Consider the following 27,562-nt stretch of genomic DNA (forward strand, 5'->3'; position numbering starts at 1 on the left):
TATCATGGGATTATATGCATCAGTTGTCCTTGTAATTGGGAAATTTGTTCGTGAGTTCTTCAGTGGGATTTCTCACTCTATCATGTTTGAAGAGCTCCCAAATGTGGATCGAATTTTGAAGTTGTGCACAGATATATTTTTGGTCCGGGAGACAGGTGAACTGGAGCTGGAAGAAGATCTCTATGCCAAATTGATATTCCTGTACAGATCACCAGAAACCATGATCAAGTGGACTAGAGAAAAAACAAATTGATACCTTAACACCTGGACTGCAAATAAAGTTAACATTTGAATTTTTTTTTTTTAAGAAAAAGCACAATATTCTCCTAAGAGCTAAGCATTTGTAGTCTGGTGGCAACCATTTCTCTTATGACAGGTGGCTGAAGAAAGGTGATTTTCTTGTTCATGAAAGCTGCCTCACACAAGAAGTCACTGTTGAAGTTCTTCTTCCTCCGACTTCTCTGAAATCAGGGCTCTTCCTTTGCTTTAGAGTTTTTTTTTTTTCAGTCAACAGTGTCTTGCATTCTTATCAGTTATGTGAAAGGTTCCTGTAGGGTCCCCTCCCTTGGAGAAAGGGGAAAGGCACCTTTGTCTTACCCTCTAGGGACCTCACCTTTCCTGGCATCATGGTCGAAGTGCACCACACAACTCTTCTCGTCACTGGGGAAACTGCTGAGCAGACACCCCGTGAGCCCTCAGCACACTCCAGCTGTGCAACAGCAATAGGAGGCAGCAGCACTGCCTGAGTTTCCAGAGGAAAAGAGGTGACCCCTGGGACCCAGAAGACATCGGTGGAAGGACAAGCCTCATTCTAAGCAAAAAGATACCATTAGTGATACTCTAACTGCCTTATCTCAACTGAAGACTGGTAGGAAATCTTTCTATTGAACACCAGTGACTTCTCAGGAAAACACACTCAGCAAAGCAAGGACATGGACCCCTGCTTGTGAGGTCAGGTGGTTACCACTCCCAGAATGTCACTCCCCCCCACCCAGGTGACCATTCTGCTTCGGATGGCTCCTGTTGCACCGGAAACAGAACGACAGTGACAGCAGTGGTCAGCCCAGCCTGATGGGAACACCATGGCTTTGTGACTCCAGTGACTAAGGCCACAGGGCTCTTCTGCCTCTCCTCACCCTCTCTGCCTCTCTCCATTCTCTCACACGCTTTTCTCCCAGTTCCATGATTTAAGCTGTGGGTTTTCCAATGTATGACATTTTCCTTGCTGTTTTTCAGGCATATAAAGAGTTTACATATTCCAATTCACATTTTTACATCCAAGACGGGTTTTTTAAGTTCCTAATTATGAAAGAAATATGTATATTGAGCTTGGGGAAATAAAAAAATGGCCTTTTCTTAAATTATTATCATTGAAAACACAACCTCTTCATGAAATAGCAATGTAGCATGAAAATTTATGATTGGAATGTAGCTTTCATTCAGTATTTAAAATAAGTTTCTGAGAAGAACCATTGAATGGGCTAGAACATGCCAGAAACCACTCCTGTGTACTCTGGGTTCAGGACTGACTTAAAATAAAGCACATCATGCAAAGTCACCCTGAGAGTGCTCTATTTGTGTAAAGTGACTGTTTCCAATATACCACACCATGAATTAAAATAAGAAAGCACTTCTTAATGTCCTTTGTCAAACAGATGCTCTGGATGGACAGTATCAGCAAGGAATAAAGTAATTCGCAAAGGAACAGTGATAGTTGCTATGGAACCCTTTAAATAGCAAAGCACAAATGAAATCCAGTATCCTCAGGAGACTTGAATGGTTCTACAACATGCCTCAGCCGAAGACATAATCAATCATTGCAAGCATAAAATCAAGTCATGGAACGTAAGAATCTATGAAAGTTCTTTCAATGTAAAAGGTGTCCTGGCAGTTACACACACACACACACACACACACACACACACACATACACAGTCAGAGAAGGGAATGCTTCCCAGTTTTAAAACCCATGGCTACCTCATTTTTTTTTCTTTAAAGATATTATGATGTCTTTAGTCATCAAGTTGAAGTCAGTTGGGGCCTTTTGCTGGTACTAGCCACATGAGAACAATGGCCTCATTATCTTTCAGCCACTTATTTCATGGGACTACAAATGCTCTGGTGATCAAAAAGCAGCTTTAACAACTGAATCCTAAAAAACACAAAAATCACAGAGCCTAATAATCTCTCTGGGATATTATTGTTATTATTATTTTGCTACAACTTATCCTAAATTTAAATATTAAAATTATATTAACAAATTTCACTAAGAGTCAGGGACAATACTGTGAAGCAAGTGTCTAATTAACTGTAGGTGAAACCTGATTAGTAACTTACATTCTACCTGTGGCTAATTACAGAACGATACCATTCCCGTTTACTTCATCTGACCCTGGATGAATCTTCCTTTTGGATGCTATGTTCATTAGTCTTCGACCTCCCCAGGCAGCAGCCCTTACAGCAGTATGCTAGGACACAAATGACTGGTGCTTTAAAGGCTGAATTAACATACAAGAACTGCCAAAAAGGCATCTGGCTCCTACAGAGCAAAACAGCACAGCTGAAGACAGAGAAAATAGTGTTGTCCTTATAAAAGATAACTAAAACAATGTAAATAATCAAGAGGATGTATCCTTGAAGCGAATCAACAAACAAAACGACATTTGTATAATCTTGGGTTTTATTTTCATAATTGTCTTCCTTCAGAAGTAATCATCTAATTCCATTAGCAGCACATTAATATTTTACTCACCAAAAAGCTGGAAAAATATGATAATGCACAGATTCCATACACAAATGCCATCCTCTGCATATTTACAAATTCAATATATTACATATGCTCTGTTGACTGACGTCACTTATTATGTAACAGCACTAAGCACTAGATGAGTCAGAGCAGATTCATGCACTTTGACTTTCGGAGGGAGGGGGCTAGAGTTCTGGGAAACAATTCTCCTTGTTGTAAACACTAAGTTTTCCACTTCTGACTAAGCTCACAGGAACAAAGACTTAATGCAAGTAGAAAAATAAAATGTGTATGTGTGGACAAATGCTCCTTCTGAGACACCACACAGAATCACCCTGACATTTAAAAAAAAAATGCACTCTAAATCCTGCACACTGGTTCCTAGTGGAGGTGGATGAAGGTGTACAATTTGTTTAACCCAGAGCAGTGCTGCTCCACAATGCAATCATTGTTTGTTTATGGTGTATACAAGCAGAACTGACCCCCTACAAGGTTTAATTGAATAATCTGGGCCATAAACAGTCTAAAGTAGCATTTGAATACTGCCAGATCTATTTTAAAAGTCTGCTAATTCACTCAAATAAGAACCAATGTTTCTGGTTGGATCTAAATCTGAAGGTAAATACAACATTGACGCTGTCTTTAAAATAGCAATGTTCTTTTAAAACAAAAATTCCAAATACAGTTTTATTCATGATCTCAATGCAATTAGAGAAAATAAGCTGGTGACCCAAAGAACTATGCAGGGAACTCGGGGGACCGCATAAAACCCGCACTAGTGTTGTGTATCAGACCTGCAATCTGCGAAAGGACTGTCCAGTGACATCCACCTCTCAAGCACAGCCGGCAGAGGATGCCAGTCGCCTTAAGCCCTCCCACAACATTGGGATGAGTACCATAATGATGCTTTTCCTAGATTTTAGAAATCTAGCAAAACTAGGCATCCTGTATTCAAATAAGTTATGGTATAAAGAGAGAGCAGTAAAGGGTGGTAACAGAACCACTCTGGTCAGTACCACTGCCAGTGCACCTGCTGCTGCCTGCAACCTCTTGGTTCACAAATTACAAGCTGGGTCTAAGCCACACAGGGGAAAAAGGAATGCTTCAAAACTAACTTTTAGGAACTAATAATGGGAGTTCTACGAGGTATGAAAAAGACTGGCAACCCAGTTCTAAATGTATGTCTTTCAAGACCAATTTTTTCCCTTTTTGGTAACTTTTTACTTTTTGTAATATACAGCACAACTCATGTTAAATTATGAACTCCAAATTACTTTGGAGGTTAAGAAATGCATGCATACTAAATGACAGGAACATTACCTGTCATTCTGGATACATGTAAATGGTCTTAATTAGTCTCATTTGGTCAAGAGACAAATAAGCTTGGACAGTCATTTTTTTTGTTGTTAAGAAAAAAAGACACCAATACTCCAGAGAGGGCTGAAGATACCACAGCACCACTAATACGTTGCCTTCCACGTTTTGCAGTCACATGTAAGAACTATTGAGCTAAATATTAGAAAGCTTTTGTTCCAAGCTTGTCTCTGAAGACTCAATAATTTGAATGTATCTAATATAATGATGGATAACTTTCCTTTTCAAAATGACACAAGCCCTCCCTCCACTGAAGCACTTTGTTATTCTTATGTTTTCTACCCATAGAAAAAGAATCCCAGGATTGTCCCTCTTGTGTTTTTGTCCCGCTTCCTCATGATCCATATGCCAGCAGAGGCTACTGGTACAATGTGGCCAAACTGACAGGGTGGGAAAAGACGATTGTGCCATTCATAGGTCTTTAGGCAGCACATCAAATCTGGGGCTGACACTCCACACTCATTTCCACAGCCTGTGAGGGTGACAACAAAGTTCCCAGTTCTCTGATCATCAGTGATCACATCACCACACCACTGGTGTGGCCACACACCATCACCATGCTCAGACACTGGGTGGCAGCTCTGGAGTACCAGCTGCTGAGGACACTGTCTGCCTCTCTTTCGGCATCGTTGATGCTGTCTTGAGAACCTTGCCAGAACATGCATGGGCACCAAGTGACAACCCAGAAAGATGGTGGAAAGAACTACAAGTTTTGAAATTATTATTTTGCCAAAAAAAAAAAAACAAAAACAAAAACCCATCACTTTTAGAAATGACATTAAATAAAATACATTAGAAATTATCCTAGAATAAATTACAAGAACCCAAGAGAAAAGAGTAAGTATGCATATTTCCTGCTTTGCTTATGATACAATTTGCCTGGAATTTGGCCTATACATTTTAAGATCAATTATTAAAATATGACAGTGTATTTTCTGCTTACAACGGAAAAGAAAAACCGCTTCACAGGTAGTGGACACAATGGCTGACGTGGGGAGATGGAACTTCATATAGAGTAACACTCAACTTCAGAATCTTGGTGAAGCAGAGACACCTACAGGTGAGTCCTAATTCCACGAAAATGGCTTGTCAGGATTTCCGGCTGCTCATCTCTGCAGGCAGGCCCTAGCACAGGCCTCCTGAGTACTCATCCTCTTCCTCCTCAGCAGCTGTGCTGGCAGCACCATCAGGCTTGGCCTGCGGTGTTGCTGGTGATTTCTTCTTGATTCCTCCTCCTGGGACCACCAAGCTCAGGCCCAGCTTAGCATACTGCCAACAACAAAACATGTTATGAGAGCCGGAAAACTAGAATCCAGTTAGCTATAAATAGGATGGGGGTGGAGAGATGGCTGAGTGGTTAAAAAGACTTGCCTGCTCTTTGCAGAGGATCTGAGTTTGGGTCCTAAACCCATAAAGTGACTCCCAACCATCTGTAACTTTAGTTCCAGATCTCACACTCTCTTCTGACTTCCATGTGGTACAATGCATGCAGGTAAACACTCATGTACACACAATCAAAATACATCTTTTAGAGAGAGAGAAGTGCATGCGCATAAGGCCAGCAAGATGGCTCAGTGGGTAAGTGTTTGCTACACTAGTATGACAGCCTGAGTTCAATCCCCAGAACCCATATAGGGATGGAAAGAAAAGCAACTCTACAAAGTTGTCCTGACCTCCCCATGTGTGCTCTTGCACCTGTGCCCACACACGTTTCAGGCATGCAGAGAGTAATAAATAAAAGTTTTAAGAGACTAGAGCCTAATCATCCACCTCATCAGAGAAATGCCGGGTGTCAGACCATGATGTGACCTGCTGACAGCTGTGGATGTATCAATTATGCATGTAACATGGGAACTGGAGCTAATAGGTCATACTCAATTAGTAACACTTCCAGTGGTTATGAAGGAAAAACCAACTGAGTAAATTCTAGTGTAAACTGGGGACATTTTTTTTTTTAATATATCAGTTTTGGAGCAGGGAGGAAAACTCAACTAGCACAGGTTTTGCTTTCTAAGCACAAGAACCGAGTTTGGTCCCCAGAACCCACATTCAAAAAGCTGGGCGTGGAGCTGGACAGGGCTCAGTTGATACAATGTCCACTATATAACCAGAAACCGCGCCCCCACCCCAGCACCCCCTTAACACATAGGTAGTGATGAAAGTCTATAATCCCATCATTGGAAGGCAGAGACAGGAGGACCCGCTTGCTGGCCAGCTAACCCCATTGGTGAGCTCCAGGGTCAGACTCTGTCCCCAAACGAGAAGTACAGCACTGAGTAAGATACCATATATACACCACTAGGACACACACACACACATCTTCAAAAGCATGTAAGAAGCCTGGGAGAGCGCTGCACACTGTACTCCTTGCACTCTGGAGGCTGAGGCAGGAAGAATACATTCAAGGCCAGGCATTACTGCAGTGAGACGTTGTCTCAAAAAGAAAAGAGAAAACAAAGTGTGTATAAGAATTTACCTGGAGAGCCAGGCTTGGAGGCACACACAGGTAGATCTCTCTGGGTTTGAGGCCAGCCTGGTCTGCAAAGCAAGCCCAGGACAGCCAAGGCTATACAGAAAAGCCTTGTCTTGAAAAACCAAAACAACAACAACAAAACAAACACACAAAAAATCCCAAAGGTTTACCTGGAATAAAAACATTCAAGGTCTTAAGTTCTTTTGACAGTATGACAGGACTCTAAATGCACAAAAGGAAATGGAGAAGGAAAGGCTCACAACTGTGGCTCACTCGTGTGAGTTTTTTCCTCACACGAAGATCACAGGGTTCTTCACAACAATCCAAAAGACAACTTCATCCCTTCTACTTTACAGATGAGGCTTGAAGATGACTAACAGCCTGTCTCACACAGGCCTACAGAATTACAGCAGCTATACATGACAGGCCTCTTAAAGGTAAGGAGCCTCACAGCATACAGATAAAGCAAGAAACACAGAGACAGAAGAAAGGGAAGGTGAGAAATGAGGCTGAGTTTGTAATATGCACAAGACAACACAGCTAGTAAGCAAGCGGGCATGAACACATATGGTAGAAACTCACATCACATAAACGTGAGAAAGTTCAACCGAATTGGTTGGCTCCTTCACGAGCAAAGTCTGATGTGGAAAATACAAGTATAGAGGTAGGAAAATCTCAAATCCATGGGAAAATCACTTCAAGAGGAAGACAGTTTAACCCCAAAGGCCAACTTACGTCATTGTCCATGTATTTGAAAAGTGGTGAGTTGCAGACCTCTGACACTTGATCTTGGTCTTGCTGGTCATACCCCTCCAGGAGCTGTTCAAGCGCAGCGCAGTCTTCGCTCCCGTTGAAGCCTGGTATGCTACACAAGCACAAACCACATTTCGGCTCCTAAGACTCCTCCACCAGCAATAACCATCCCCAGCAAAGAGCTGCAGGCATTCTGATTGTGGTGCTGGGGTGCTACTTGCAACCAGTGGGGAGATCAAGAATGCCACTGGAACCCGACAGCGTACAAGACACTCCCACAGGAGCCAATTACCAATACTTGTTCTTGACCCCACGAGGAAACGTCTCAATCTGATTTGCAACATATCATTCAGTAATTCTCCTTTGTTGTTGTCATTTAAAAGGCAAAGATAAGAAAGTAACTAAATCATTCAGCCACCCCTCAGAGAACAGCCTGTAAAGCTGAGTGGTAAAGCCTGCATGGGAGCTGGAGCCAGGGCTCCATAAACAATTTGAGGTCTAGCCCCAGCACTGCAGGAAAACAAAAAATAAGACCCAACAATAAAGACAACCCCCCAAAATAGCAGTCTTATCTCTTGGAAGATCTGTAGAAGAGTGTCGTGGCTAAAAACACAATTTGTCTAAGTAGTGCTGATAATCAATTCAATCAACAGGAATGTCAACACTGCTCAGTGAAATCGGCCAAAGCTTACCTGTAGCTCTCCCTGACACACCTCTCTGCAGCCACATAATCATTTCTGTGAAGATGAACTAAGACCTGAGCAATTGTTTTCTGAAACGAGAAAGAGACTAGGATGTAAACTTATCCTATGGAGTATTGAAAACAACTGGAATCTAACTTTCAGAGCACTGGCTCATACATGAGAAACACATATTCCACAGTAACTCCCATAGGACACCTGGGAAGAAACACACTAGAATACTTTGTCAGCTACAAATAGTGCATGGAGCACGCAGGGGTTTGGGAAGATGGAAGCAGCACAGTCCTGAGCCCAAGTGCTCTGGACAGACCCAGCTGACACTGGCATTGCTGGCCTGAGGACAGCCTTTTTACCTCAAAGCCTGAGAATGCAGCCAGGGCAACTTTACAGAATTTCTTCCAAATATCCATGTTCAATTAATGTTGGAAGGGAATAAAAACAGAGATGAGCAGTGACTACAGTTACAGCTTGGAATGTTTAGATCCTAGGGAATGTTTAGACTCTAGCGAAAACTCTGGCTAACAGGGACGACACTGACACTGCTTAGCGTGAAGAACAAGGACACCATAAAGAACATCTTACTGGGAGTGCAGCTCTTCTTAAGGCGTTCTAGTTTGTCAGTGCTGTTTCTGTTTTAGTACTTTACTTTCAGTGATGTTGTTTGATTCTTGAGACAGGGCCTAACTGGAGCCCAGCTCATAATGCTCTTCCCTCAGCGGAACTAGGATTAGACATGTGCTGCCAGGCCTGCCTCCACAGTGCACTGACATCACCTTGTGCATTCTCTCACTGATCCATCTCCTGTATCACGGAGCCTTAGCTGTGATGGTAGCTACTGACTGTACCTGAGAGGACTCAGTCACACAGGAGGCAAGCTTCCCAGCACTCCCCAGGCTGCCCATGCTTGAGGGACTATCCTGATGAGGCTAGCTGAGACGGGAAGATCTGCCCACTGTGGGGAGCAGCATCCTAAGGGCTGGGGTCCAGGACTAGGGGAAAAAAGGAGGGAGAGAGAGGGAGCAACAAGCACAAACAACTGTATCTGACTGCAGATACAATGTGATCAGCTGCCTCAAGTACACATCGTCTTAAAATGTGACCAGGTTCTCCGTTCAGGTACTATGTCTCCACATTTTCAAGTGGTCCATAAAAGCACTTTTCTCCATTAAACATAGTTCTTTCCTACTTACTTCAACTGTCCTCACCTTAATGTGATACCACAGTGACAATAATTGCTTAGAGGTCTTCCGACTTGAAATGACAACTCTGGCATCCAGGACACTGCCTTTGTTATGCTTTCCGGCTGATGGTAATTCTGGACCACTCCCTAGATGTCTGGATTGTTACACTGCATATGCTGCTGTCATTCTCAGGAACAGCACTAGTCTATCTCAAGTGCAGGCAGCAGACTAAGGCTCGCTCTGGAGGGTGGTGGTTCTGACCTCAGTTGAACCCTTTATTGTGATCTTTGGGGCTGCCCCATACACCAGACTTTCATTGGCAGGATGGGGTCCCAGTCTTATTTCACTTCTCACAACACCCGCTCCGACTTTGGCTCTCCCCCAGGCACACACGGCGGACTTGCAGCAGCCACACATGTAGGGATTCCCTTCTCCCATGCTCTGCTCCCTGGGATTTGTCCCTGCTCTCTTACTGGGAGCCACCATCAGCTGCAGCTCCATGACAAGAGCTCAACCTAAGCCATGTGTGTGTCTGTGTGCGTGGCGTGTGTGTGTGTCTGTGTACACCTGCATACGTATGTGTGATGTGTCTGTGTGTGCGTACTTGCATGTGTCCCCAGCTCCCCCAGTTTCAGGGAGGAGGCCTCTTTTGGAGTTTTGTTGCAGTGTCTCTTGCCTAGTGCCATGACTAGGGGCATCTCTCAGGACAATGGACAAGAGAAAATAGAAACAGGGATGCACTCCCCTGGTGGCTTCTCCAAGCATTCAGTGCCCTCTACAGCCACCCATTTTTATTTACTGCCCAGAGTTTGTGGTAAATACTTTTGTATCATGCTGAGTAGTGTTATTGTAAGAAAGATAGGTAAGGAGCGCCATGGCCAGAAACAAGAACATAAATTACTATTTTATCAAAGTAGACAAATATCCACAGAATCTTAGCTTAAATATGTATACCAATATGTAAAATTATCTAAAGGGAAGCCAAACCAGGCATTTTTAAGGAATACCTTATAACAGGTTGGGTAGTTCTCAATTTCCTTATAAATATTCTTTTCTTTCTGAATAGACAGTGCAGCTTCATCAAACCTAAAGACAAAAGAAAGAAATGTCAGCAGGGCAGTTGTGAAACCTTCAGCAGAGGCCATCACTTCCCTGCCCTGTAGGATTCCCAGCAGCTCCACAACAGCGCCGCCACTGGCCCTGCTCATCAGGCTTCTCTCTCAAATGCCTGACTCCCCTCCGAGGCATCGCATCACTGCAAACGAAATGAAGGGCTTTGGCAAACGGACTATTTCCATTTGGTAAAAACCACCCATTAACGTGTTCCTAACCACCTCAACAAACGGCTCTGTAAAATTTGCTAGACATTGCTAGACTGCATCACCCCAGGCTTCCTCCCCTTCACATGACTGAACTTCCAGGTGCCCTGACCACTCCGTTACTCTGCCACGTCCTCACCCTCTCAGGCTCCACCATAGCTCGGTGGGTCCTAGTATGCTAAACCAACCCTGCTGTAGCCTTGATCTCAACATCCATCCTTTCTATCCTCTCACATTCACATTCCCTTAATGGCAGAGTAAATGGAAAAGGGATGACCACGCACTTCCCCCAAACACTCCATCCCCCATCCCTTTTCCTTCCATTGAACCCTAACTGGATCCGCATCTCCCTGTACTATTTTATTAGATTCTGAAACGCAAATGCTCCACTGGCACCTAATTCCAGGACTGAATCTGTCATCTTTAGTCGTTTCCTTAATCCCCTCAATGAGCCAGAGGCTGTGTGAACAACTGCCTGGGTTTAGCCCTGGGGGTTGATATAAGCCAAGAGTGGGAAAGGGGAGTAGTGTTGTGACCCACAATAAGAAGAAACTCAGGTCAAAAGCACAGAAATTATTTTCAACAAAATCATAGAAGAAAACCCCCTCAACCTAAAGAAGGAGGTACCTATCAAAGTACATGAAGATACAGAACACCAAAGGACAAGATCAAGACAAATTCTCCAGGACACATAATTAAAATACTAAATGTACAGGACCAAAAACAAAAAACAACAAAAAAAAAGTATTGGCCGGGCGTGGTGGCGCACGCCTTTAATCCCAGCACTTGGGAGGCAGAGACAGGTGGATCACTGTGAGTTCAAGGCCAGCCTGGTCTACAAAGTGAGTCCAGGACAGCCAAGGCTACACAGAGAAACCCTGTCTCAAAAAACAAAAAAACAAAAATTAAAAAGGTATTAAAAGCTGCAATGGAAAAAGAGAGGGTCACATATGAAGGTAAACCTATAAGAAAAACATCTGATTTTTCAACAGAATCTCTATAAGCCAAAAGGACCTGAACAGGTGTTCTACAAGCTCTGAGAGAAGCTAGCAAAACCATCAGTCACAATTGATGAAAAAGGACTAAGATTCCATGGTAAGACAAAATTTAAGAAACTTCTATCTACTAATACAGCTCTACAGAAGACATTACAAAGAAAACTTCAGCCTGAAGAGGTTAACTACACCCAAGAGGACACAAGGAATAAATAACCCAGTATACCAACAGTAAATCAAAGGGTGTGTGTTGTGGGCACCATAACAAAAAAATAACAGAAATCAATAAACACTGAGAGAGTGGGGACACAAGGGACATAACTCAACACAATAAAGATAATTTACAGCAAGTCCAGAGACAACATCAACCTAAATGGCAAGAAACTCAAAGCAAGTCTACTAAAGTCAGGAACAAACCAAGGCTGTCCACTCTCTCCATACCTACTTAATATAGTGCTTGCATTCTTAGCCGCAACAATAATACAATGGCAGAAGCAAGCCAAGGGGATACAAATAAGAAAAGGAAAAAGTCAAGTATGTTTGTTTGCAGATGATATGATTGTGTATATAAGAGAGCCTAAAAACTTCACTAGGAAACGTCAAAAGCAGACAAATACTTCCTAACACACAAAATCAGTCACTTTCCTATATACAAATGATGAGTATACTAAACAAAAAATAAGGCGAACAGTACCATTCACAATATATTCACACATATACATATATGCACAAATACCTTGGGGCTAAATATAACCAAGCTAGAAAGACTTGTATAATAAAAACCTTAAGAAATTGAAGAGAGAAACTGAAGACACCAGAAGAGGGAAAGCCGCTACCTGCTCCATGCTCATGTAGCAATAAGATTAATATTATGAAACCAGCCATCTTACCAAAAGCAACCTATAGATTCAATAAAATCCCTATCAAAATTCTAACACAATTCTTCCCAGAAACTGAAAGAACCATCTGTAGCTTCACACAGAAGCACAAGAAACACAGGATAGCTGAAACAATCCTGAATAATAAAACTACTGCTGGAGGTATCTCCACGGCCAATCTCAAACTGTACTAGATTTATTGTAATAAAAACAGCATGTTATTGGCATAAAGGCAGACATAATGACTAATGGGATCAAATCGAGGACCTAGGTATAAGTCCACACACTTACAGACATTTGATTTTTGTAAAGTAATCAAAAGTACACACAGGAAAAGTGGATGACTGCATGTAGCAGTGTCTTCCAGGCCCACGAGCACTGAACACAAATGCGCTTGCACAGACTGTGGCAACACCTATCAGACCTTCACCACTTCCAGTCAGGTAGGGTCCCAGTATTAAGAGGGGACAGATACCCACTGGTAAAGGGAAGTCAGCTCTCCACTGGTGTGTCACAGGCTCCTACAGCTACACTCCAGAGCACGTGCCATGCACAGGAGCAGTTTTGTTTCGTTCCAATTTTTTTTTTTTTTTGTCTTATTGGTCTTTGGCTTTTTTTGTTTCTGTATTAGCTTGGTTTTGTTTGAAAGGAAGAATAAGTGAAAAAAAAAATGAAGTTGAGTGGTGAAGGCAATGGAGATATTCTAGGAGTCACTGGGGGAGAGGAAAAGAATCAAAACATATGTATGAAAAAATTGAAAGAAATGTGTGTATATATACATTATGTATGTATGTAAGTATGTATAAATACACACACTAAACATCTCATTTAGTGACATAGTGCAGGCATTGAAAGCTGCTGACACTCATGGGTATTTAGGATGCTTTGTCACTTATTCCAAGAGAAAAGCATAAACTAGTGCACTGACAGGTCAAGACAACTCTTCTTCCATGCCGCCAAACTACTACCGTTAGGCAACAAAAGCACAGTGCATTTTGACAGTATACGATAGAAAAGGAGGTTTTAAGACCATGGGCCAACTCTTTAGAAGATGATAATCTTTTCCACTGGTTGTCCAGGTGTAGACAAATAAGCTACATCCAAGGTTATTTACAAGTCCCAAATGTAGCTTCAGAATACACATGGATCCATAGGCATGCAGTTTTCAAAGCCATACCTTCGACCTCGTACTAGCAGTCGGGAGGCTTTCCCTAGTAGTTCAACTGCCTGCCGGAGGCGTTCCTCATTCTGCAGGAATCAGAAAAGGGGTGTCAGCATAGTTAACGTGGACCTCTTAACACTCAACAGTAACTGCACAAAGCAATGGCCATCGATGGTAGCAGAAAAACTGCTAGCCCATTCACTAAACTCTAGAGCAGGGGTTCTCAACCTTCTCAAGGCTGCAGCCCTTTAATATAGTTATTCATGTTGTGGTGACCCCCACCATTAAGATTATTTTATGTTCACTGCTACTTCCTAACTGTAACCTTGCTGTTATCAACTGTAATGTAACTGGCTGTTTCCTGATGGACTTAGGGGATTCCCACAGGTTGAGAACCACTGCTCTAAAAAGGGCTGTGGACATGGAAAAAACTTTAAAAATCTCCACTGCATTTTTCTTTTCCCATGATTGTGGACAGAAATATTCTGAGTAATTAAAGAAACAAATAATAAAATTCTAACTTACTTCGAACACATTTGCTGTCTGCTGATACAGCTGCACAGCCTTCTCTGGATCTACACTCTCTATGAGCCTGGGTCAGACAGAGAACACAATTTGTATGAGCACTAAGAAGCTGGCTGTGGAGCAGTGCACGCCCGGCGCTGGGCTCACTCACTTCCCGGCTCGCTCCAAGGCCATGGCTGCGGTGTCGGGGGTGCCGTTCTCCAGGTACATCATGCTGGCCTTCTCAATCAGCTGCACGGCTTCGGGCAGTTTCTGCATCTCCTTCAGGAAAAGAACGCAGCACAGGGCAGAAAATGTCTCAACTTAAGAAATGGAGCTTTAACAATTAGAAATTCAGTGACTTTATGCACACACATTATTTTTTGAGACAGGGTCTTACATTAATCCACTTGGAAACCACTATGTAGACCAGACCAGTCTCATACTCAGAGCAATCCTCCTGTCTTTGCCTCCCAAGTACTGGGGGACATCCAGCTTATGTCACTTTTTATAATACCGTCAAAAATATTAAACAGCAACAAACACATTGAAGTGACTTCACAGTTACACTGTAATTGTGAGACTAATTTAAAATTTTTTTAAAAATCTGTCTAAATCACATGCTTTCACAAAAAGTTGTTTCATGGCTTCCTTTAAAAAAAAAAATCACCACAAGCTATAGTTAACAGCAGGCTTCAGTACCACGCTGCTGCAGTAACAAGCCAGGGCCCAGCGGCGGCTGTAGGAGGATATGCCGCCTCCCGACGCGAGCCACTCCTCCAGGCCCAGCCCATTCCCACTCCCAGTCCACCTGGGCAGTCTCCCTCACCCTGGCTCCTCCCTGAGGCTCTGAGTTAAGACAAGCCCGAGGCTCTCATCTAAGCTGAATCAACAGAAACAAGTTTGTGTCTCACTAACACTTTGTGAGTCTCAGGATCTTGGGGGCCCAGATTTTCCAAGCCAAAAACTAAAGCAATTTTAACGAAAGAGCTGAAAAAGGAAATTGCTGCAGTGCTGGCTGGGACGGTGCAGCGACTCTGACTCTCACTTACAGGTAACAGACTTCCTGTGTATCCAAGTGAGGCTCACAGCGGCCTCTCAGGTCAGCTCTCAAACCCAAAGGTCAGTTCCTCACTAAGCTGAGAAGCTGTTAGATTATTTCCAATAAACGGCCAGCCTCACTGCTACAAATGCCAACACAACATTTACAACATTATTTAGGTGTGGATTTGAGGCTTAAGACTGGAAGGCGCTACATAGAGTTGCTATGTTTAGTCACATAGAATGAAATAGCCCTGATCCTTAGCAGAAAAGAAGGAAATGAAAGAAAACAAAAACCAAAAAGTCCAATCAAAGAATGCAAGGGCTTGAACAGTATACACGGAAAGAGAACAGATGCAGCAGAGCTACCAACCGACTCTTGCCGTAACTCCCTGCCTACTTACTAAATAAATGGGCAGCACACCGTTAGCATGGCAGCGGGGAGGGAAGAGCAGGCACACGCAGCAGTAGACAGTACGTCTAAAAATCAGCAACTAAAAGCCCAGCCTATGTGTGCTTGTAATCTCAGCCTAGGGGAGGTAGAGACAGGTGCCTACCAGGAACTAGGGTCAAACTAGGCCAATCAGTGAGCACAAGGCCAGAGACTGTGTCTCCCAGAATAAAGTGCACTGACAGCCCCTGATGAAACCCAAGGCTGAGCTTCTCTGCAGCACCATGCATGTGTGCAGTGTGCACACACCCCCATCTCACTATAATTACAACAGGATAAGAAACAGAAATGTGGCCTATCAGTCAAATTATTCCATTATTCCACTCAAAAGGAGTAAGGTAGAGCAGCATTAGCTAGGTTGTAACTCTCTGGACTCCAACCTGATATTCATAAAACCAAAAAAATTATAAAGCTAATTTTCCTTTCCATAACCCACAAGCAATTTAAACAAACAAATATATCATTGTAGATTTTTACTGCGTCCATTTGACCTCGAGTTCTCAATGCGGGGAAAGCTTGTGGCACTCCCATCAGCAGTGCCCTGTCTTGCTGCATGGCCCAGAGCCTCGCTCTTGCCAGCTCCTCTCACACCGCACTCCATACGCAATCCTAACTGTCACTGTGTGTCCAGTTAGTGCCGCCCTGGGCAGGGCGTCTCACCGCGATGTCACGTGCACTCCCACAGCCCTCAGCCCCTCTTGCCTCACACAGTAACGTGAACTCTACCTTGCAGCCTGCTTATTCCCTCTCCCTCCGCAGCTGTTTGGATACAGTATTACTAACCTTCAGCATCATGCCAGCTTGCTCATAAGCTCTGCAAGAGAATACAGTTTCTCTGATGAGACCTCAGTCAAGTAGGAGGGGAAAACCTGGTGCAGACGGTAAACACGGAAGTGACCAACAAAAGGGACCTCAAGCACACCGTGTCACTCCAGGCCTGCACTGCCACACTGCCATCACGTTTTTTATTTTATTTATTTACTTTTTAGGGTAATGATACCAAACATTGACTTGATTTTACTTAGCAAAATTAAGTCAGTCTCAGAAAGGTTAGAAGATAAACCGAAGTCTAAGTTTTAAAACAAATCAACATGCTCCACAAGAGGAGAAAGCTCACTTCTCTCCCATAGGAACTTAACAACCACCAATAAAGGAAGAAAAGTGATTTCCAGGTCATCTGTGTTTTCACAGGCAAAATATTATACAGCTGTGAATTTAAAAATCTTTCTTTTTAAATCAGTTCAGCTGATGACTAAAGCAAATGAAAACAATTATTTTAATTAAAATAGCATAGCTTGAGCAAAAGTTCTCAGCATAGAGCAAAACACCAACTTTTAAAACATCTGCAAACACATAAGAAGGATGAAAATATTACTTACTTGGCAGCATGAAAAAGACTGAGTGGATATAACGATGCCAACATTAAGGAAAAAAGAAGCAATCAATGGTCTCCAGAGATCTACTTTCCAAAGACAGTTAACTAAGCCACTGGTTCCTCTGGTTTGAAAGGATAAATCCTATGAGGAAAGCAGTGACATCCAGAGCTGCTGATGGCTCCTACAAAGCAAACACTGAGGAGACCCTGCAGCATTTTAACTGCTTTACATCAACAGCATCAAGTGCAGGAGTATCAAGACTAATGTGCACAAGAGATAAGAAGGACGTTTATAAATGACAGCCAAGAACAGTTCTTTCTAGAATGCTTACCAATCTTCAAATATCAAGGAAGACTAACTTAATTTTTTTCCCAAGCAGCTTATGCAACACACACACACACACACACACACACACACACACACACACACACACACTTCACTCTTTCCTAACTGAAAAGCACTTTACTTCAAACACTGAATTTATAACAGGAAAAAAGTGTTGTCAAAATCTAGCTGTTCCATTTCTTTTTAAAGCTAAAAAAGATACGCCCTGTTATTTTCATGGGCAACAGCTTCTCGTAGACAGGCATCCTTTGCTTGCTCAAATTGTTTGGCATTTTTAAAAGCAACAGCTGAAACAGAAAAAAAAAATAGACTTTCTATTTCCATCATTAATAGCTCTAAAATGAATCATTATTCAAATCAGCTTTGTATGTGAAACATTACGAAATACACTGATTTCAAATAGGGAGTTTATAAAAGTGTGAAATGTTACTTTTACCTAAAGCAAGTCACAATCTTTCTGAGAACACGTTTAGAAGCCTGTCAAGGTTTAATTGTTGATTTTACCAAATGTTGGTGCAGCTTCCATTGAACACCAAGCGCTCCTAGCTCCTACTCCCACATACCTCTGAGCAGCGGGTGGGGGTGGGGTTGTGTCTAGTCACCCAAGAAAGCACCTCGCCCTCCAGCTGCTTCTCATCCGCTCACTGAGTGACTGACAAACTGAAGCTGCCCAACACATTAGTTGTGCAATAAACCTTCCCTTTGGGCACAGTCTTTAAGGACCACGTCATTTTTTGAAGGCCAATGCTTTACTATTTATTTATGTACACTGCTCACAACAGTGTTCACACTGCAGGCTGTTTTACAAGGGTGCTCATGTGGATAGCCCTGAAAGATAGTATTTAAAATGTTGGAAACTCACTTAAGGTGGATGATGGAAGCGTAAAAAGCACACTGCTTGCTCTGCTGTTCTGAGGCAGGCTCTCCGCCGTACCTGGAACCCCCACTAGCTGGAACTCAACTACACAGCATAGACTGACCTCTGACTTGACCTCCTGACTCAGTCTCCCTTCTAGATTTTTTTTTAAATGTTCTCAGCTATTATTTCTTAAAACCACACTCTCGAAGAACTCTCTAATGAAGTGTTGAAAACAAACACAGCACTGCAACAACTCCTATTCCAGCCTGTCTCTAGTTGTTTATAAAATTCCATCACGTGGCTAAATTCTGCATACAGTCTTAGGGAAAATAAACAAAGGACACTTTTTAATAGGAAACTTAATTCAGAATATTTACAACTGAAAGCAGCACACGGCCCTGGAAGAATAAAGTAAAGCTGTTAAATTTCCTTCATAGAGGGAACTTGAGAAATGTACTTTTGGTTCTAAAAGAGACTATATAAAGTATACCCTAACATCCATATAAAGCTCAACTTTAAACAAACTTATCTTTAAATATAAAATACAAGCAACTTGCATAATGTAAGAAACAAAGCTGGCTCAGTATTTAAATACAAGCTGAAGACTCTTCTACTCTCCTTTTCAATAGGATGAGCCCTCTGTGTGAAACAGTGGCAGCTTCAAGGTACCTGGTTTATTTTCTTTGGAGATAAACAGAAACTAAAATTTGGTGAAAAGTGCTTGCTCTTGGTGATCTCCAAGCCAGGCTCACTAACAGTCACAGATGCAAATATGCTTGAAGGACTTCAAATCTATGGAAAATCTTTACTGTGTGGTCAGAGAAGCTTGTGGAAATCTGCCATGTGGATCCAGGGCATCAAACTCATGTTGTCAGGCCTGGCAGCAAGCTCCTTCACTCTGAGCCACCTCACCAGCCTCAAAATTACATTTTATTACTTCATACTCAAAATGATAGCAGATGGCCAGAGATCTCATATCATTCCTTAATAAAACACTAAGCTTTTAACAAATTCCCTTTGCTACCTACTTTAGACAGTTTATATTTATATAAGGTGAATTTACTAAAATGTGCATAGAGCTTAAAACTGTTTGTGAACATTAAATAGTGCATCTCAAAATGAACCTCATAAGCATCAATGTGGAAAACACAAGATTTGCAGATCCCCTTCAATGAGACTAGTTTTTAAAAATTAACTTAGAGAAAACTCTTGACTCAGAGCAGAAGGTCTAAGTCAGAAGCAACACTTACGAATACCCATGAATGCGCTAACGCTGGGCTGCTGATGCTGCCCCAGGGCAGCTGCCACTCAGCCTCAGCACATCTGGAAAGAACAAGTCCAGGAACATGCAAAGCCCTGTGCAGTTGTTCGGCTTTGCTTTTCCATTTTAACTAGTGAAGTCTGACAGGAAGCATTGAAATGATTATGCTAAGACGAAGTTGTCAGATCAAGTTAACAACACGCACAACGGCAACAGAACTCCAGTCACAAATACCTGCTTTTCCATATTCAGAAGCGGCACTGTCATAGTCTGGTTTCCATTTTAAAAAACCTGTTTTCAGGCTAGAATGAAAGAAGACAATTCTTATTAAAAAAGATAGCATCAGGCACAGGTCCCTCACCTTCTTAACTCTATCTAGACTTATGAAAATAAATGCACCCTCACTTCCTCCTGCCCCGCTCCATCACAAATGTAGTTTGCCTTCATCGGAAATGTCGACATACCATCCAAAGAGAACATGCATAGTCCCCAGACCAGCATCATCTAGCAAATAGAAATTTGCTAGAAATGTACAATGACCCCATCCCAGAACTACAAAACCAGCAATTCTCTGTGACTTAACAAGCCAGTTTAAGTGTACATGAACAAGCTTGAGGACCTGGAAGTATACCATCCTCTGCAGCTGAGAGACTACGAGTGAGAGCCATGAGCATCTGCTATGCCACGGTCAGAGGTAGCAAGCCCCGAGGAGACTTCAGGGACTAAGGGAACAACAGTCACAGAAATAAACACACACACACACACACACACACACACACACACACGAAACAACAACAACAAAAACCGAAGGGAGTAAATGAAAGGCTTGGAGTCAGCCACCACTGAACAGGAGGAAGAGAAGTGATGGATTAGGACAACAAAGAGAAGCGGTCCTCAAGGACTGACGCTGGCTGAGAGGCCAGAGCCAAAGATACCCAGTGGTGTTCGTCTTTCTTGCCTTTTCTGCAGTGATTTTTTGTAAAAAAATAATTTCAAACTTACAGTTCAAGCTGATTCAGTAGGTACAAAACTTGTGTGTGCATTAGAATTGCTGAATACCATTTTATAGTATAAAAAAAAACCTGCTTCCATACAGCGCTGCTGACTTTGTGTGAATCCAGGGGCTACTGAGCTAAGAGACAGGGCCCTCAGAAGTACTCTCTTCATTACGTGACACATGTCTCAGCTACCCAGAATCTAACTCAGAAGTTACTTCTTCCTGTAACATTTATTTTGTATATTTAACATTTTACATACATACATATACGTATATATTCTAACAAGATTTAAATGTGTAAGAAGATTTTCAAGTTTGTGAAGAATTTCATCTCAGAAAAATAAAATCCTTCTACTGCATTTAATGTCCAATCAAGAAAATTGAGAAAATGTCTCGCAAAACAAAGCTCTAACTCTTTGCCCTTTCACCAAAGCACCCATTATACCCTATACTGATGAGACTGTGGACGTCTCACCCCAAACAAGGTGTTCTCAATCAATATGCTGGAGAGAGCTTTTTAAAGCTGCAGATCAGCCCCAGGCAGTTGAGCACCATTAGCAAGAATAAAAGCAGGCCCTATTAATGTCAGTTTGGTGGGTAACCTGTTACGGACCTTAACTGGTTTTGTCCTGAAAGAAAACTTTAAGAAAATGATAATGGGCGATATCACCCCTCCAGAAAATAGAGAAAAATCCGACAGCCTCTTCTATACTTCTGACCTATTTTTCCTGCCACCCACTGGCTCTTCTACCTGGAGCAACTTTAAACACCCTTCAGGCCTGAATCCAACACATACCCCACCAGAGCCACAGGCATGTCTATCTTAACAGCAGGTCTGTCCCACCCTTCTCCCAAGGGAGCCGCCTAGGAGCCAAGCCCTCAGCTCCACACACAGCTACATTGAGGAATTCTGGCTCTTTGTTGCCTTAATCTCATCCTGAAGCTCCCATAACACAACTTTATTATGGCTGAGAGCGCATGCTCTGTTCTTTTACGTTTGCTCCCACCAGCTCAAGAGTTTCTTGGGATCACCCTCGGCAATAATGGCTGCCTTTCCTAGCCACTGCCTGAAAGCAATGTGGTGTTATCAGACAGGACTTGTGGATTTCCACTGCATAAAACTGGCCCTGAGCAGTTGAGCAACCTTCCACTGGTCTCCAGGAAGTTTCTGGCTGCCTTGGTTCCTCTTTTGTAAACTGAGGCCTTCTATTTGAAAAGTTGTTAAGATTCCCCTAAGAGCGTACTAAGAAATGTCTTGGGTCAATAATCGTTAAATATGTGTGTTGGAATTCACGAAATTAGGAGAGAGGGTCATATTGGTGTCAAAGGATTAAGGAGAATTCGCAGTTTCCAGCACAGCTAGGCGCCTACAGTGCCTGGAACCAGATGGCGGCAGAATACCCACAGGTCTAAGAACGCTTAGACCTTGCCCCCCAGGAAATAGGGTGCCTAAGGGTGAGAGTTTCCAGAATTAGTCTACACTCCCGCTCGGCACCAGGACCTTTTCCTAGCAGGGGGTCTCCACCCCCACCGGGCGATTTCATCCATGGGTCACTTCTAGCTATCATGAAGAGGAGACAAGGTGCCCACCCCTGAGCCCGCAACTACTCAAAGACGAGCAGAGCGGCCGCAAACCCTGGGGACCAGGCGCCGGGCCGACTTGGCTGTCACTGGGGCATCTGCTGCAAATGCCGAGGCGCAGGCGCACCGCCGACTACAGGGGAATGACCCACAAGGGACGGCACCACCCGGGGCCAGGACAGCACACCGCCCTCCCTCCTGATCAGTCCGCGCGCACGGCCGAGAGGTGAGGGTCACCAGCTCGGCGGACACTCCACGCACTACTTCTCTGCCTTGGCCAGATGCTCCAGCCCCTCGTTAATCTTCTGAGCTGCCATTGCCTCGGTCGCTTGCTGGTGACTGGTTCTGCCTAAAGCCCAGCAAAACACCTGGAGCGTCGGCGTGGGAACGCTCGCGGAGGAAGCCGGGAAAGACGCCTACGGTAAGCGATGAGCTCAAACTTCCTGTGGCAAAGAGGCCCGGAAACGCGTGGTAAAGGGGCGGGGCTGTGGAAGCAGGCCTCGCGCATGCGCAGTGATGCGAAGCTGGTCTGCCGGTGCTTTAGCTCAGGTGTGGTGGTACTGGAGTGACTGCTTTCCGGGGCGTTGGTTACCGCACTCTACAAATATTTAAGTCTCAGCTAATGTTTGTCGAGTACTAGTCTCGACTGGTCCTGGAAAATAAGAAACACTCTTCCTACTCCCCTTTGTCTATTTGGCCTTGCAAATGTATTAGTTTCTCTGTACTATATCAGTAATAGGATTTGCTCATCAGTCAACTTTGTATGATTTTCTTCTTTCGTTTTATAAGGCAGGGCCTCACTGTGTTTCTCCCTACCTCCACTTCCTAGTGCTGGCACACCGCCTGTTACCGACTTTGATTTCTAGTTCTAGCTGTGTATCAATCAATCATGAAAACATACTCCTAGACGCTTTCTCCATCTTCCCTCCCACACTGAAAAAAATCAAACAAACAAACAAACAAACAAACAAAAACCAAAGACCAAAGTAACATTCCATCGCTTGTAGACCTGCTTTTGAATGAGTGCACATGGCTGGAAGAAGCAAACTAGCTTGCTAACAATGTTTATTCTAATGACTGTAAACTTGAAGCAGTTTTTGTAGGGCCCCTGAGCAGAGACCCTACTTCAAATGTCTGCCCCCACTCACTTGGGAAACTCTTCACACCCTTCTCCTCAAACTCCAACACACTCCCTGTGCTTGTCTGCCAACTTCTACTTCCTGTTTATTTTTTTAATTTTTTATTTTATTTATTTATTTTTTGTTTTTGTTTTTGTATTTTGAGACAGGGTTTCTCTGTGTAGCCTTGGCTGTCCTGGACTCGCTTTGTAGTCCAGGCTGGCCTCGAACTCACAGCGATCCGCCTGCCTCGGCCTCCCGAGTGCTGGGATTAAAGGCGTGCGCCACCACGCCCGACTTTTACTTCCTGTTTAAAACAACAATAACAACAACAATAATCAGAAGAGCTTTTCCAAATAGCCTCACCTTTCTACTGAAAGACCCCTGAAGGGAGACCCTCACTCAAGCCTCGGGATGGCTCGCACCCAAAGACACACAAACAACAGTCTTGCTGTAAACACATGAGGCAGTTTATTGGCCGAGCTCCGGGTCGACATGTATCTCACGCAGGAGACAGAGGGGTCTTGGCTCATTACTCACTCGACCATGTCCGGTACCTGTTTCTCTCAGGAATTTGTCCTTGTGTATCCTCCCTATCTTTTATGGCCAGCCGGTCCCTGAAACACTCATAGGCCTTTGTCTCCTAGCTCTGCATTCTTTGTGACTTACTATCTGGGACCTTGGGCTAGCATACCTGTTGACCTGCACTTATGAGTTAGAGAGCTCTGCTGTTCTGGTTGCTTTAATGCTAATTAAAAATTTTCCCTTTCCCAAGGACAATACAAGCGGTAAACCTTAAACCCCTACCCAGATCTAGTCAATGGACAGAATACTCTCCACAGTAGAGTGGAGAGTGGGATATTACTTTCTCACATACTCTGGTGCCTCACCTTTGACCATGTCCCCTGGAGGGGGAGACCTGGTGGCACTCAGAGGAAGGACAGCAGGTTACCAAGAAGAGACTTGATACCCTATGAGCATATACAGGGGGAGGTAATCCCCCTCAGGAACAGTCATAGGGGAAGGGAATAAGGGGAAAATGGGACGGAGGGAAGAATGGGAGGATACAAGGGATGGGATAACCATTGAGATGTAACAAGAATAAATTAATAAAGGAGAAAAAAAAATTTTCCCTTTCACTACCTACCAATCAGGCATCATTTATTGAAATTTCTCTAGCAACAATGCCGAACTGGCCTAAGGCCTTGTGATTTGATAAGAATGGCCTCCATAGATTCATATGTTTGAATGCTTAGCTCCACTCCTCAGTTAGTGGAACTGTTTGGAAAAGATCAGAAGGCGTGGCACTGTAGAAGGACGGATGGCCTTGTTGGGAAGGGCTGTGGCCTTGTTGAAGGGCTGTGGCATTCATTGCTGAAGGGGTGGGGCCTTGTTGGAGAAAGTGCATCACTGGGGGTGGGCATTGAGGTTTCAAAAGCCTAGGCCAGGCCTGAGGGTGAAAATGTAGCTCTCAGGGCTTTGCCTTTCTGCCTGGTGCCACACTCACCATTATGATGATCATGGACTAACTAATACTCAGAAGCTTTAATCAAGCCCCCAATAAAATGGTTTCTTCTATAAGGTGCCTTGATCATGCAGTCTCTTCATAGCAATAAAAAGTAACTAAGGTCTCCTGCTTTCTAGTTTTTCTACTTTTTTAGTCTGTAGTACCCCCTGCACTTGTAGTCACCTCTGCATTCGATTATGTAGCCTTGCCACCTATGTATGAGATACCTTCTTTGTTTGATTAGCTATCCTTATGTACGGTTTGAAAAATACATATATAAATATATACAGCATATGCACATAGTATATGTAACTTACATATATAATATATATCGTTGTGAAGAACTATCTTCCATGAAACCTCATGTCCATGGGTGGTGACATTATTGTGGGAGGATTTGGAAACTTTAAGAGATGGGTATGAAAGGGAAAATTTTTAATTAGCATTAAAGCAACGAGAACAGCAGAGCTCTCTAACTCATAAGTGCAGGTCAACAGGTATGCTAGCCCAAGGTCCCAGATGATAAGTCACAAAGAATGCGGAGCTAGGAGACAAAGGCCTACTGAGTGTTCCAGGGACCAGCTGGCCATAAAAGATAGGGAGAATACACAAGGACAAATTCCTGAGAGAAACAGGTACCGGACATGGTCGAGTGAGTAATGAGCCAAGACCCCTCATCCGATCTTATGGTGTCTGCTTAATCCCCCCTTGAGGCCCGCACACAATGTTCCAGGTTTGAGTTTAACCAGATGTGTTGTTAGCTCAGATAAACATCTACCCTCGGGTTCCAAGAAAGACAGGAACCAAGGACTGTTCCCACGTGATTAAGTCTGAGCTTACCCCAGATCTGCCTATGCAATTTGCTGATGTTCAAATGTTTGAAACAACCAATCGTGTGTGGCCGCGCCAAAACTTCCCACTCCCCCCCCCCACCCCCGACCCTTGCCCATATAAACCCCTAACCCCTGGGCTTCTGGGTCGACCCCTCTGTCTCCTGCGTGAGATACGTGTCGGTCGACCCGGAGCTCCGCCAATAAACTGCCTCATGTGTTTACAGCAAGACGGTTGTTTGTGTGTCTTTGGGTGCGCGCCATCCCGAGGCTTGAGTGAGGGTCTCCCTTCGGGGGTCTTTCAGGTAGGGTCAATAAGGGCTACATCTTGACTTGTTCCCCCTCTGCTTCCTGGCTACCCGGAAGTTAACAACCTCCTACTCCACCACGTGCTCCTGTCACTGTAATGTCATTCCTCACCACGGACCCTGAACAAACAGCTCTAACATCTACCCATGAAACTGAGCTGAGATAAATCCACGTCTTTTAAATTGTTTACGTCAGGTACTTTGTCATCATAACAGCTGTATGCTTTCTTACATTAGGTGGCATCTCCAGAGGGTGAAAGTATTAACTAAAGATTCCATGAGGCCTGGGCTCTGGGACCAAGTGACCTTTGCCTCTGCCTTATTTTATCAACCTCAAAGCAAGAGGTAAGAAGATAGAAATGCTGCGCAATATTTTGTCCTTGGCTTCTGACTCACCGTAGCTCTGGGATGAGTAATTCCGAGGAGATTGTCACTGGTGGTTTAGGTCTGTAGTGTCACCAGGGCCTGTGTGCTGAAGGCTTGGTCCTCACAACAGTGATGTCGAGAGGAGGTGGCAGGGTGGGGGGCGTGGGGGAGGAGGTGGAGACTAGTGAGTGGGCTGGCCATTATGGAAGGGTGCGCCCCCAAGAAAATAGTGGGATTCCATATCCTCTTTCCTTTTCATTCCAGGTTATGAGTTGAATGGGCTTCCCCACCCCTTCATGTAGTCAGACCACAGTGTGCTGCCACAGGCCCAAAGGAAAAGGGGCTACTTGATTGCAGACTGAACCCTCGCAGACCTGTGAGTGCAAAGAAATCTACCCTCTCTTAAAGTGGAGTTCCCACGGTGTTCTATTAGTCATAGAAAGCTGCCTGACACATACCGTTAGGACTATGCACCTCAGAAGCCTGAGTGATAGAAACCTTCTCCCCAAATTAATGTTAATGAATTGGAGGGATGGCTAGGGAGGTGACTGAGGTCAAGTGAGGTCATGATGGTTGGGTGCTCCTCATACCGTTCGTGGTTTTAGAAGGAGACGAAGGCCCAGGCTAGTTACCACACCTGCTCTGACTCCCCGTCTCATTCCCTCAGCCATGTTATGGTTCAGCAGAAAGTCGTCACCAGATGCTGGCCCTGGGATCTTAAATATCCCAGGCTTCAAAAACAAGAGTGAAATAAATATTTTTTAATATAACTTACATCATCCACAGGTATGTTGTTATAACCACAAAACATAACAAAACAAAAGCATGGATTAAGATAAAAGTAAGGCTGGAGAGCCCCAGGGATTTTCTAAAGAATATATAGTCTCCTTCCTACTCACTCTTATTTATTCTTTTTAATTAAAAATTTTATTATTTCACATATATGGGTGTTTGGCGTGGATGAGTCCTGACACATACCTTTAATCCAAGAACTTTGTGTTTATTGTAAACAGTTGGTTAAGATGTGGTTCAACCAGCCCTAACACATACCTTTAATCAAAGAACTATCTGTACACAGGATTTAATAAAGTTAACCCTCGGTCAAGAGGCCAAGCAAGAAACCAGCTGACAGGAATTAAAGAGTAGAAGGGACTTTGATTTAAGGGGTATTTAAAACAGCCTGTAGAAGTAGAGGGGGCCTTTTAGCTTTTATGTCTTTAGTTCTTAAGCATTTCAGCTCCTCGGCCTTTGGCTTTGGGACTTTTACCACTTTGAGCCAGCAAGCCTTTGGCCTTGGGATTTTTTGACCTTTTCCTCCTGGGCTGTCAGCTAAGCTAGTGAGCCTTTCGGGCCTTTTCCATCCAGATGTGAGCTGAGTAGGAAGGTCAGTTGGGTGCTTTCTCTGCCTCTCTGAGCTAGAGCAGATTTTCACCCCA

At 43.6% G+C, this 27,562-nt stretch overlaps 2 protein-coding genes and 1 long non-coding RNA gene across 9 annotated transcripts in view; 2 read left to right on the forward strand and 1 right to left on the reverse strand.

Annotated features, from left to right (window-relative positions):
• PIEZO2 (piezo type mechanosensitive ion channel component 2) overlaps positions 1-4,876 on the forward strand; it is a 365,197-nt gene extending 360,321 nt beyond the window's left edge. For all 6 annotated transcript variants that reach the window (XM_084780682.1, XM_084780685.1, XM_084780683.1 and 3 more), the window contains one exon: positions 1-4,876. In XM_084780682.1, the coding sequence (XP_084636808.1) occupies positions 1-253 (253 nt within the window). In that variant the 3' untranslated portion in view covers positions 254-4,876.
• Positions 2,663-22,439, reverse strand: NAPG (NSF attachment protein gamma). 2 transcript variants are annotated; one of them, XM_084780689.1, is made up of 12 exons: positions 22,366-22,439; positions 19,654-19,721; positions 17,502-17,586; positions 16,958-16,975; positions 16,362-16,392; positions 14,259-14,368; positions 14,108-14,174; positions 13,598-13,668; positions 10,236-10,314; positions 8,039-8,118; positions 7,329-7,458; positions 2,663-5,389 (listed from the first exon to the last, which is right to left on the reverse strand). In XM_084780689.1, the coding sequence occupies exons 5-12, from the start codon at positions 16,371-16,373 to the stop codon at positions 5,246-5,248; spliced, it is 693 nt and encodes a 230-aa protein (XP_084636815.1). In that variant the 5' UTR covers positions 16,374-16,392; positions 16,958-16,975; positions 17,502-17,586; positions 19,654-19,721; positions 22,366-22,439; the 3' UTR covers positions 2,663-5,245. The 2 variants fall into 2 exon arrangements, with proteins under 2 accessions (XP_084636815.1, XP_084636816.1); XM_084780690.1 differs by having other exon boundaries at positions 22,259-22,377.
• On the forward strand, positions 22,366-26,782 carry LOC311596836. The gene is made up of 3 exons (XR_014779005.1): positions 22,366-22,418; positions 25,998-26,105; positions 26,391-26,782. It is a non-coding gene; the product is annotated as an uncharacterized lncRNA (long non-coding RNA).
• Positions 26,783-27,562: the final 780 nt, after the last annotated feature.

The sequence above is a fragment of the Acomys minous genome (assembly GCF_964271855.1).
Source record: "Acomys minous genome assembly, chromosome: 4".
NCBI lineage: Eukaryota > Metazoa > Chordata > Mammalia > Rodentia > Muridae > Acomys > Acomys minous.